The sequence below is a fragment of the Hemiscyllium ocellatum genome, unplaced genomic scaffold (genome assembly GCF_020745735.1).
Source record: "Hemiscyllium ocellatum isolate sHemOce1 unplaced genomic scaffold, sHemOce1.pat.X.cur. scaffold_1451_pat_ctg1, whole genome shotgun sequence".
Classification (NCBI taxonomy): Eukaryota; Metazoa; Chordata; class Chondrichthyes; order Orectolobiformes; family Hemiscylliidae; genus Hemiscyllium; species Hemiscyllium ocellatum.
This window is the reverse complement of record NW_026867778.1, coordinates 77377-89433: the sequence shown is the minus strand read 5'-3', so window position 1 is coordinate 89433 and position 12057 is coordinate 77377. Positions and strand designations below refer to the sequence as shown.

The 12057-nt window shown below is 43.5% G+C and overlaps 1 protein-coding gene across 1 annotated transcript; it reads right to left on the bottom strand.

Moving 5' to 3' along the window:
• Nucleotides 1-287: 287 nt before the first annotated feature.
• On the bottom strand, nt 288-11443 carry LOC132809937 (uncharacterized). Its single transcript, XM_060822613.1, has 3 exons — nt 11358-11443; nt 3302-3453; nt 288-2293 (listed from the first exon to the last, which is right to left on the bottom strand). Exons 2-3 carry the CDS (start codon nt 3397-3399, stop codon nt 1660-1662), a joined length of 732 nt encoding a protein of 243 aa, XP_060678596.1. The 5' UTR covers nt 3400-3453; nt 11358-11443; the 3' UTR covers nt 288-1659.
• Between the last annotated feature and the right edge of the window lie 614 nt (nt 11444-12057).

The window sequence follows — 12057 nt, the reverse complement described above, 5'->3', positions numbered from 1 at the left end:
AACCCCAACCCCCTCCATGACCCCATCTTCCAACTGCAATATTGGAGATTCCCCACCATGGGCACTGCCACTCCTTCTCCAGCTCGTTCATATTTCTTCACAAAACAGAAATCATAATTCTGCAAGCAGATTGCTGTTCAATGGTGGAATTAAGTTTATTTTATATGCATAAATCAAAAGCAGAAAAATCACGTCTGGTAAAACATGCGAATCATTTCACTGAATAGAGCTGTGCAAAGAAATGATATCTCTGCTGTTCAAACGATTCCAATACTACAATATTGGAGAGAGAACATTTGGAAATGATGCAGAAACTGCAGAGCGATTAAGGGGAAACTGTCGACATGCTGCACCCAAACTCTGAAACGAATTGGTTAATGGAATGCTTCATTCAGGCGATTAAACCTGTTTTATTCATTCTTTACTGGTCTCCTTCCCATTCGTTTTTTTCCACTCTCTGAGTCACCCCAAATGTGTAGCTCCCTTTCCCTCCCCAGCATGGCCGTATCACTTCCTTTACTTCGGTTATGTAACTGTTTCTCTTCAGCGTCTGCTTTATTTCCAGGGTACATATTGCAGTCGTTGAGACCTTACAGCGAGTTGGATCTCATAGAATATGAGTTCCATGATTGGGGCTGTTAATCTGGCAGACAGATAAGAAATGTCAGTGTCAGAGATGTGGTCTCTGAATGAGACAGTGATAAGACATGAGGGCTGCTGATGTGTAAATAAAGGGTGACTTGAAGAAGGACACCAGCCTCAGTGACAGTATTTCACATCTAACTTCAGCACTGTGTTTGAATGCTACTGTACAACCTTCGTATTAGAGTCACAGTCAGAGAGTTAGAGAGATATTCAGCAATGAAACAGCCTACCAGGTATCCTAAATAAATCCATCCCCATTTCCAGCATTTAGCCAATATTCAGTAAAACCCTTCCTATTCATGTACTCATTCAAATGTATTTTAATGGATGGATGGATGGATGGGAACCAGATGCATTTCAGTGAGGGGTTCGACAGGGTTCCTCATGGTAGAATGGCTCACAAGGTTAGATTACATGGAGTACAGTCTATTCAACCTCTCCCTATCGATCAAACCCCGTAACCCTGGCAACATCATTGGAAATGATTTCTGAACACTATCAAGTATTGTTATGAAACACCTCTAACTGCAGTGACCAGCAGGATTTTGATAAGTTGAAAATGAGGACTGCAGATGCTGGAGATTCGAGTCAAGTCTAGAGTGGTGCTGGAAAAGCACAGCAGGTCAGGCAGCATCCAAGCAGCAGGAAAATGGATGTTTCGGGCAGGAGCTCTTCATCAGGAATAAGACTGGTTAGAATAAGACTGACACTGAGACTGTGGGACCACTATTGGGTTGCATTTGCAGATGTGTTGTTGGACAGGAAAAAGACGTTGTGAATGCAATTGATTTTGACTGTGAGGGTTTCTTGAATTTTTTGAGTGGATAACTAACATTTTATCTCTGATCACATCTAATATGATTCATTGAATGACAAGCAGAAATGATATCAGTGTAAGTTAGTAAATTCAGATTATTATTCTGATTTGAAATGTGATAGATGTATTTGAACAGGCATGGCACCCATTTTCAGAAATTCCCAGATCCCTTATTATGTTAAATCAGTTCTTGGAGCCTATTTGATGCAGTATTCTGGTGCGGAGCATTCTCTACACAGGAATCGGCCTTTTCCATCACACCTTCTGACATGAAACCCGGTACTTTCCACTGCAGCCAGCTTTTCCCGGATTTCCTGGCGTCGGCTCTGATCTCCATCATTGGCAAATATTTTACTGAAGACAAAATACTTGTGAATGTCTGGTTCAGTCCATATGTCAAGAAATGGAGAACTTTGCAAGGCAGGTATGATCTCACAATTCCCCGTGTTACTGAAACAGTGATCTAGACATGGGCTGTGGGTTGTGTAGAGAATGATACAGCCCACTGACTGGTTATTGTGATGGATTCTGTTATTCAGCAGAGTTTGGAAAAGCTCAGCAGTGGTGCGGTTCCCGTTGGTCTGGACGGGGTTCAGCAATTTGCATTCTGGGCAACGACTGCCGCTGTTCTGGAAGACTGTGAGGTAATTTACACCTAGGGAGTTCAGGAAAATATTCACATCATCGGTAATGAAAATATGTCTTGATCTGCTGAGGTTCAAGTCTACATGTCTGTTGGTCTCTCTGCACTGGGAAGCAGGTAAAGCCAACAGGAAGGCGAAGTGTCCTCTCCCATAAACGGTCAGCTGGCGCCCAGCTGCTTTGCGGAAACTGAAAGAGATAAAGTCAGGTTGTGTGTCAAGGAACAGACTTTGGGTAAAACACTCTCTTTGCAGTGTCAGTAGGCACAGTTTGAGATGAGTTACTTGGAACAACGCCCATCAAATTAAAGAAAACGTGAAAACCTGCAATTCACATTTCAAGTTATTGCATGGGAAGTTCAATGTTGATTTACTTTGTATCTGTATCCGAGTGTTGCAGTAAATTCTGGGATCAGTGAAAGGTTTAAAGAGAGAATCAGGCTAATTGACAGAGAGCAGAACGATGTGACTTATTTTTGTACAAATCCTCCTGCAATGGATCAGAGAATGCCACAAGCCTTCTTCATAACTCACTGTAACTTCATTTTAAGTTACTTTGACTGATGCACTACTTGATGCTGCATGATACACGGGATGGTTTGAAATAAATAGAGACGGGGAGAGAGAAAGAGAGAGAGAGAGAATTAGAGCTTCAGGTGCAATCAGTGGGAGCTGGATGTCGGGAGAATCCTGGAAGAATTGTTAACTGGAAAAATGTTTGGGACATACACAGACAAACAGAACAAAAGACTTCCAGACTGACAGGAAATAGGAATAATAACAAAGCAGGCAGAGGGATACTAAGGGAAACTGAGAGGTGAGTGAGATGATTCAGTAAACAGTGAAATGTTGCCTGTGTGGGGGATTTGGACTTTCGCTTCAAACCTCACTCCGATGTACATCACTCTCTCCTTTATTTCGGGGTTAGCGGGTGCGATCGATTTCACTGTTAGAGATAAGACCCCAGGAAATCTGGTAATAGTTTCCCTGGAAGTCCCTGCCTCTGGGAGTAATGAGAGTCCTGGCTAATAGGTTTAGATTTATTTCCCACAGCTACAAAGAACTCCCTATACCTGCCGTGTTCTCGCCATTTATTACCAGCCTGCTCCAGGCAACTAGGCTCTGACTTGACCTCAGATTGAGCAAAGCCCCCAGCTTCCAGCGGTGGTCAGGTAAGATCTGTTTCACTGAGACTTACCGAAGGACAATGACAGACAAGACACGGTTATCCAGTGCAGCTGCATATGACATAGGGCTTGTGAGCAGCACCAACAGGAACAGGCAGAGTGTCCGCATTTTGAGATTTGTCAGCACCCTTTAACCGTACAATCGGGAAAACACAGAAAAAATCTGAAAAGGATGAAAAAAACAATTTGTTCAATTCATACTACATTGGCAAGAGCGTGAAAGATATGGAGGGACACACATGTCAGCAAACAGAAAATGTCTGTCTATTATCCTAGGTGGTGTTTGCCCTGTAATTAAGCAGAAGTCCTGGTTATCTCCCATGGGTACGATTTGCAGGTGAAGATTGAAAGGCAAAATGTCCTCTCCCAGAATCAAACACCCATTGCTTCCCTGTTTGGAGGAAACTGAAAGGGGTAAAGTCAGAGTGTGAATTAAGGGACGGACCATGGGTGAAACATTCTCTGTGCAGTGTCAGTGGGCCAAGTTTGAGATGGGTTACTCAGAACAATGCCCATTATATTGGACACATCGTAAAAGTCATCAATTCACATTTCAAAAGTTTGCATAAGAAGGTCAATGTTGATTTACTTTATTTCCCTGTTCTGTTCCAGGGTTGTAATAAACTCTACGATTAGCGAGAGGTTTAAAGAGAGAACCAGGGTAATGTGACAGAGAGCAGAACATTGTTACTTATTTATGTACAAATCCTTCTGCAATGAATCACAGAATGCCACTAGCCTTCTTGATAACTCATATAGATTCATGTTAATGTCCTTTGACTGATGCCCTATTCAATGCCCCATGCCACACGTGACGGGTGGAAATAGATAGAGACGGGACGAGAGAAAGAGAGACAGAATGAGAGCTTCAGGAACAGTTAGCTGGCAGGGGACGTCAGAGAGTCATAGAGATGTACAGCATGGAAACTGAACATTCCGCCTAACCGGAACATGCCGACCAGATATTCCACCCAATCTAGTTCCACCTCCCAGCACCCAGCGCATAACCCTCCAACCCTTCCTCTTCGTATACCCATACATACACATTTTAAATGCTGTTTATACTAGCCTCCACCACTTCCTTTGGCAGCTCTTTCTATACTGGTACCGCCATCAGTAACAGCTTTGTAAATCTTTTTTGAATCCTTTCAAGTTTCACAACATTTTTCCGATGGGAAGGAGACCAGAATTGCATGCAATATTCCAAAAGTGGACGAAACTATGTCCTCTACAGTAGCAAGATGACCATCCATCTCCGTGCTCAATGCTCTGACCAATAAAGGAAAGCATACCAAACACCTTCTTCACTATTTTATCTACCTGCAACTCCATTTCCAAGAAGTAATGAAGCTGCACTCCAAGATCTCTTTGTTCAGCAATAGAGCTAGAACCATTAGGTATATAAGTTCTGCTAAGACTTGCTTTCCCAGATTGAAGATCCACGCACTGATCTGAATTAAACTACATCTGCCACTTCTCAGCCAATTGGCCCATCTGATGAAGATCCTGGTGTAATCTGAGGTAACCTTCTTTGCTGTCCACTACACTTACAATTTTGGTGTCATCTGCATATTTACTATCGATACCTCTTACACTCACATCCAAATCATTCATATAAATTACATAAACTAGTGGACACATTACTGATACTTGTGGAACTCCACTGGTCGCAGTTCACAATCTAAAAAACGACCCTCCACCACCACCTTCTGTCTTCTACCTTTGAGCCAGTTGTATGTCCAAAAGGCTACTTCTCAGTGCATTTCATCAGATCTAATCTAGCTAACCAATCTCCCATGGAGAACATTGTCGACCGCCTTACTGAAGTCCATATACAGTTAGTAAGTTTGCAGATGAAACGAAAATTGGAGGTGTAGTGGAATGCGAAGAGGGTTACCTCAGATTACAACAGGATCTTGACCAGATGGTCCAATGAGCTGAGAAATGGCAGATGGAATTTAATTCAGATAAATGCGAGGTGCTGCATTTTGCAAAAGCAAATCTTAGCAGGACATACACACTTAATAATAATTTCCTCGGGAGTGTTGCTGAAAAAAGAGACCTTGGAGTGCAGATTCATATCTGCTTGAAAGTGGAGTCACAGGTAGCTAGGATAGTGAAGAAGGCATTTGGTATACATTTTGTAATGGAAAACATATTGAGTCCAGGATTTGTGATGTCATGTTGCGGCTATACAGGACATTGGTTAGGCCACTGCTGGAATATTGCGCGCAATTTTGGTTTTATTCCTATCGGAAAGATGTTGTGAAACGTGAAAGGATTCAGAAAAGATTTACAAGGATATTGCCAGGGTTGGAAGAGTTGAGCTACAGAGAGAGCCTGAACAGACTGGGGCTGCTTTCCCTGAAGCGTCGAAAGCTGAGGGGAGATCTTATAGAGGTGTACAAAGTTATGATTGGAATGGATAAGGCAAAGAGGCAAAGTCTTTTTTCCTGGGTTCGGTGGGTCCAGAATTAGAGGGCATAGGTTTTGGGTGAGAGGGGAAAGATATTAAAGAGTCCTAAGGGGCAACATGATCACAGAGGTGGTACGTATCTAGAATGAGCTGACAAAGGAAGTGATGGAGGCTGGTACAATTGCAACATTTAAGAGTTGTTTGGATAGGTATATGACTAGGAAGGGTTCGGAGGGATATGGGTCGGGTACTGGCAGGTGGGACTAGAATGGGGTGGGATACGTAGTCGGCATGGAAAGGTTGGACAGAAGGTTCTGTTTCCATGCTGTACATCTTTATGACTCTATCTACCACTCTGCCCTCAGCAATCCTCTTTGTGAATACATCAAAAAACTCAAGCAAATTTATGAGTCATTATTTCCCACGCAAAAGCCAGTCCTTAGCAGTCCTTGCCTTTCCAAATACATGTACACCCTGTCCCTCAGGATTCGCTCCAACAACGTGCCCTCCACCGACTTCAGGTTCACTGTTCTACAGTTCCTTTGCTTGTCCTTTCCAAAATTTCTGAAACCGTGACACCACGTTAGCCAACCTCTAATCTTTCGACATCACACCTGTGACTATCTCTGATACAAAAATCTCATCAATCACTTCTCTAGATTCCCACAGAGGTCTAGGGTACACCTGATCACGTCTTAGGGATCTATTCACTTTTACGTTTCAAGACATCCAGCACTTCCTCCTCTGTAATATGGACATTTTTCAAGATGTCATTATTTATTTCCTGACAGTCTATATTTTCCATATCCCTTTCCACAGTAAATACTGATGCAAAGTACTCGTTTAGTATCTCCCCCATTTTCTGCAGTTCCACACAAAGGCCACCTTGTCGATCTTTGAGGGGCACTACTCTCTCCTGAGTTATTCTTTTGTCTTTAAAGTATTTGTAAAAATCCTTTGGATTCTCCTTAATTCTATTTTCAAAAGCTGTCTCATGTCCCCTTTTTGCCATCCTGACTTCCATCTTAAGTATTCTCCTACTGTCGTTACTCTTCTAAGGATTGATTCGATCGGTCCTGTCTATACCTGACATATGCTTCCTTCTTTTTCTTAAACAAACACTCAAATTTCTTCAGGCATCCAGCATTCCCCAAACCTACCAACCTTTCCTTTTACCCTAACAGGAATATTCTGACAGAATTATAACTCAGAAAAAGTTAGGTGCATATGGACAAGGTGTAGAGCAACTAAAAAGCAAGGGAACAGAAGAAAGAGACAAAGAGAAAAAAAAGACTTGCAGACCAACAAGTAATAGGAATAATGCGGCAGAAGGAGCCAAAGGGAAACTAAGAAGTGAGTGAGATCATTCAGTAAAGAGTAAAATGTTGTCTGTGTTTGGCGTTTGGGCATTTCCTCCAACCATCACTCCGATTTATTTGACTCACTCCTTTATTTCGGGGTCCGCGGATGCAATCGATTTCACTCTCAGTGATGTGACCCCAGGAAATCTGGTAATAGTTTTCCTGAACGTCCGTTCCACACATTGTAATATAGATCATGGGTATTTGATTGAGCCTTATATCCCACAGCTGCAGAGCACTCCCTATACCTGCTGTGTTCTCTCCATTTATTACCAGCCTGTTCCAAGTAACCAGGCTCCGATGTGACCTAAGATTGAGCACAGCCCCCGGCTTACTGAGCTGGTCAGGTAAGGTCTATTTCACTGACACTTACTGGTGGAATCATGCCAATCAAAGCATGCTTATCCAGTGCAGCCGCATCTGACATGGGGATTGTGAGCAGCACTAACAAGAATAGGCAGAGCAGCTGCATTTTGAGATTTGTCAGCACCATTTAACTGTACTATAGGGAAAACACAGACAATACTGAAACGTATGAAAAAAAAGCAACTTGCTCAATTCATATTACATTGGCAAAAGAGTGCCAGACATCCAGGGACGCACACGTCGGCAAACAGAAAATGTCTCTCTATCATTCTGGGTGGTACTTACCCATTAATTAAGCAGAAGTTGTGGTTATCTCCGAGGGGCATGATTTACAGGTGAAGATTGGAGTTTCTGCCAGGAGTTATAAGGCCTAGCCAAACTTTCTGAAAAGTTGCAGTGGGCCCACTGCCCTCTTGTGGGGTAGGTGGAGGAGATGTTCAGGAGAAAGTGAGGACTGCAGTTGCTGGAGATCAGAGCTGAAAAATGTGTTGCTGGAAAAGCCCAGCAGACTCCAAGTACAACAGGACATTGAAAATGTCCACAATAATGTGTGCTTTAATGGTACCTATAAAGGATTGAGATGTCCCACAGGATATTACACAGGTTCCCAGTATTATGCACTGATCACAAACTGACGCTGGTGTAGGTTCAGTTATTCACAACACAGTTCAGCAATTTGGATGGATGAATCAAGAATAAAATATCCAGTTTTGATGACTATTCAAACCTGTGCATCTTTGTGATCGATATAGGGAAGATATGGAGGCTTTGGAATGAGATTAACAAGTTCATTACACCGAGGGGTCTCTTTCCGTGCTATATGAAGCTATGTCTCTATGGATGTCCTTGTCCAGATGTCACTGAAATCCAAAGTAAAGGTGCAGCAGTATAGAAACATGTTAAAAAGACAAACTGCATGTTGGCTTTCATTGTCCGAGGTTGGTGAACTCATAACTGGAGGTTTACGTACATTCTCGAGTGAGCAAAAGAGTGATGGAGAGTAAGTATGCAGATTACACAAAAATTGGAGGTCGAGTGGACAGCGAAGAAGGTTACCTCAGATTGCAACAGGATCTTGGTCAGATGGACCAATGGGCTGGGAAATGTCAGATGGAGTTTAATGTAGATAAATGTGAGGTGCTGCATTTTGGGAAAGCAAATCTTAGCAGGACTCATATACTTAATGGTAAGGTGCTAGGGAGTGTCGCTGAATAAAGAGACCTTGGATTGCACGTTCATAGCTCTTTGAAAGTGGAGTCGCAGGTAGATAGGACAGTGAAGAAGGCATTTGGTATGTTTTCCTTTGTTGGTCAGAGTGTTGATTACAGTAATTCGGAGGTCATGTTGCAGCTTACACGACATCGGTTAGGCCTCTGTTGGAATATTGAGTGCAGTTTTGATCTCGTTCCTATCGGGAAGATGTTGTGAAACTTGAAAGGGTTCAGAAATAGTTTACAGTATGTTGCCAGGGTTGACGGATTTAAGCTATAGGGAGATGTTGAATAGGCTGGGGCTGTTTTCCCTGGAGAGTTGGAGGCTGAGGGGTGACCTTCCAGAGATTTTCAAAATCATGAGGGGCATGGATAGGGTAAATAGACAAAGTCTGAAAGTGGGGAAGTCCAGAACAAGAGGGCATATGTTTCAGGTGAGCAGGTAAAAGAGACTGTTGCAGCAACTTTATCACTCAGAGGGTGGTACATGAATGCAATGAGCTGTCAGAGGAAGAGGTGGAGGCTCCTACAATTGCAACGTTGAACAGGCATCTGGATGGGTATATGAATAGGAAGGGTTTGGACGAATATGGGCAGGGTGCTGGCAGGGAGGATAAGATTGGGTTGGGATATCTGGTCGGTATGGACGACTTTCCGAGCTGTACATCTTGACAACTCTGTGACATTTCTTGAAGAGATACAGAACCTCTTACAGGTGCATGTTATCACACACATCTCTCCCTCTATCTAGCTATCTGGGCTCCATCTCCACCTATCCACACAGATTCCCCCTCCAACACCCCCCCCCCACCCCGCCACCCACACACACCCAACCCAGTCTTCATTACAAATACCACTTATTCCCTGATGAAGGGACTCGAAGTACCAACTCTGCATTCTTCCTACAGATGCTGCCAGTGGTTCGCGGTTCACCATTTTCATTTCACAGACAGTTAGGAATGGATAATGATGGTTGATTACCCAGTAAATATATCAAAGTGCAAAAGTTGGGGTTTTCCCACTGCTTCCTCGGAGGCTCGAAAACTGCACTCCCCTCCAGAGAGAAAGAGAGAGACAGGCTGAAGGACAGTGAGCGAGAGAGAAAACCAGGCAGACTCATACAAAAACAGTGAGCGAAATAGACACAGAGAGAATGAGAGAAACAGTTTGTGAGAGCGACAGAGAGAGAGAGAGAGATGGAGAGAGGCAGTGAGAGACAGGGAGAGTCAATCAGACATGCAGATTGGGAAAGACTGAGAAAGAAGGACAGAGAGAGAAGCAGTGAGACAGAGACTGTTACAGAGAGAAAGAGAACAGAGAGACTGTAAGAAATAGAGAGGGAAAGAGTGAGAAAGAGATAGCGAGAGTTAGACAGACAGAATTGAGAGATAGAATGAAACAGAGAATGTGTGTGGGAGAGAGAGGGAGTTAGCGACTAAGGGTCAGTGAGAGAGACACAGTGAGGGAGAGAGCTAGAGGAAGAGAGAGATAGAAAAAAGAAGAAGCGAGAGACATAGATAGGAAAAGAACAAGAAAGAAGGGCAGACAGAGCGACAGCAAGAGACCAAAAGTGTGTGGGTGCGTGTGAGAGAGAGAGGCAGTGTGAGAGAGAAGTAACGTGAAGGACAGAGAGAGTGAGAGATAGAGCGAGTCAGAGGGAGAGTATTAACAGAGATATACAGAAGGAAAGAAAGATAGAGAGACATGAGAGAGGTGGGGGTTAAGCAAGAAAGAGAAACATAAAGAGAGACATGAGAGGGATAAAGCAAGAAAAAGAACAGAAATAGTCAGTGAGAGAGCATGTACGTCAAAGAGAAATACTGTGAGGGAGAAAGCAAAGATAGTGTGAGAGAGTGGAAGTGACAGGGACAATGAGAGACACAGAATGAGAGAGTAGGAGACAATGACAGAGAAAAAGTCACAGTGTGTGTGTGAGAGAGACAGAGGGAGTGGGAGAGATTCAGTGAGGGAGAGAGACAGAGAGAAAGAGGGAGGAAGAGTCAGTTAGACAGAGAGATGGAGAGTTACTACGACAGAAAGAGCGAGAGGGAGAGGCAGTGACGGAGAGAAAGAGACAGAAAGCATGAAAGAGAGAGACAGAATGAGAGTGACACAGGAAAAGAAGGAGAAAGAGGGACAGAGTCAGGTGGATAGTGAGAAAGTGAGACAGGTTAAGAGAGAGACTGTTTAAAAGAGAAAGATAGAGAGGCAAGAGATAGAGATACTGTGAAGGACAGGAAGAGAGGAATTCAGAAACGGAGAGCGACACAGAGAGAGACACAACGAGAGAGATAGAGCGGGGGAACGAACAAGAAAAAGGAACAGAGAGAGGGAGAATTGAGGGAGACAACAAAACCGTGAGAGTGAAAAGAGTGACAAGAGACAGTGAGAAAGAGAGAGACATTGAGAGAGAGAGAGGGAGACAGTGGGAGAGAGAGATACATTGGGAGAGGAAGACAGCGTGTCAGAGACAGAGAGACAGACATAGTGCGAGAGAGAGAGAGATTCATTGACAAAAGAAGAGACAGACGGAGAGAAACATTGAGACAGAAAGAGCGAGCGGCAGAGAGAGGGACAATGATAGCGAGAGAGAGGGAGAGTGGGAGAGTGGGAGACAGTCAGAGAGAGAAAAAGAGAGAGAGAGAGAGAGAAGGAGCAATCGAACCAAATTAAGGGAAACAGACAGAGAGAAGCATAAAAAAGGTTCACCAACCTGAACCGCCTCGACTCTGAACCAGTTGATTACTCTGCCCTTGATCCCTCCACTTATGTTTCTGTCCCTGTTGGACCTCTCCTTTTGATCCAGCCAGGCATTTGCATCTTACAAAACAATCATCGTGTCAAAACGAACCACAACATGTCCATCCGTCTCTTAGGTCATCAGGGACAGAATGCAAAGTATAAAAACAGTTTGATTCCATTTGCATGTTGCTTTACATGAAATTAATTTAATGCCAATGCACCGGTGTCTTGTTGCAAACTCTGCTCACGGTGAGACATTTATTCAGCAACCAACAATTCAATGTGTGTGTTTAATTAAATAACTTCCTCTTGTTTTTTTTTGACGAGGCAAATAGTCTTGCATGCAATACATGCTGTCACATGCAGCACTTCATCTGAGGAAATGCTTTTATGCTGATCTCTCCACTGGCAGCATACCCTCCCTCATATGCTCAGCGATAAGGAGCACTTTACTCAAAGACACAACCCAGCTGACGTCTGACAAGTGGATAACCTGACAGTGAAGCATTGTCTCCCCACTGCTGCTGATAAAGTGAGAGTCTGCATACTCTGTAATCTTTAGATCAGAGTGGTGCTGGAAAAGCACAGCAGGTCAGGCAGCATCCAAGGAGCATGAAAATCGACGTTTCGGGCAATGACCCTTCATCAGGAATAAAGGCAGGAAATTAAAT

Bases quoted from the DNA above. Each gene is read 5' to 3' on its own strand.
- LOC132809937 (XM_060822613.1), bottom strand. From the start codon at position 3,399: ATGCGGACACTCTGCCTGTTCCTGTTGGTGCTGCTCACAAGCCCTATG. The intron at 2,294-3,301 runs GTAAGTCTCAGT...TATCTCTTTCAG, and splicing joins TTGTCTGTCATTGTCCTTCG to TTTCCGCAAAGCAGCTGGGC.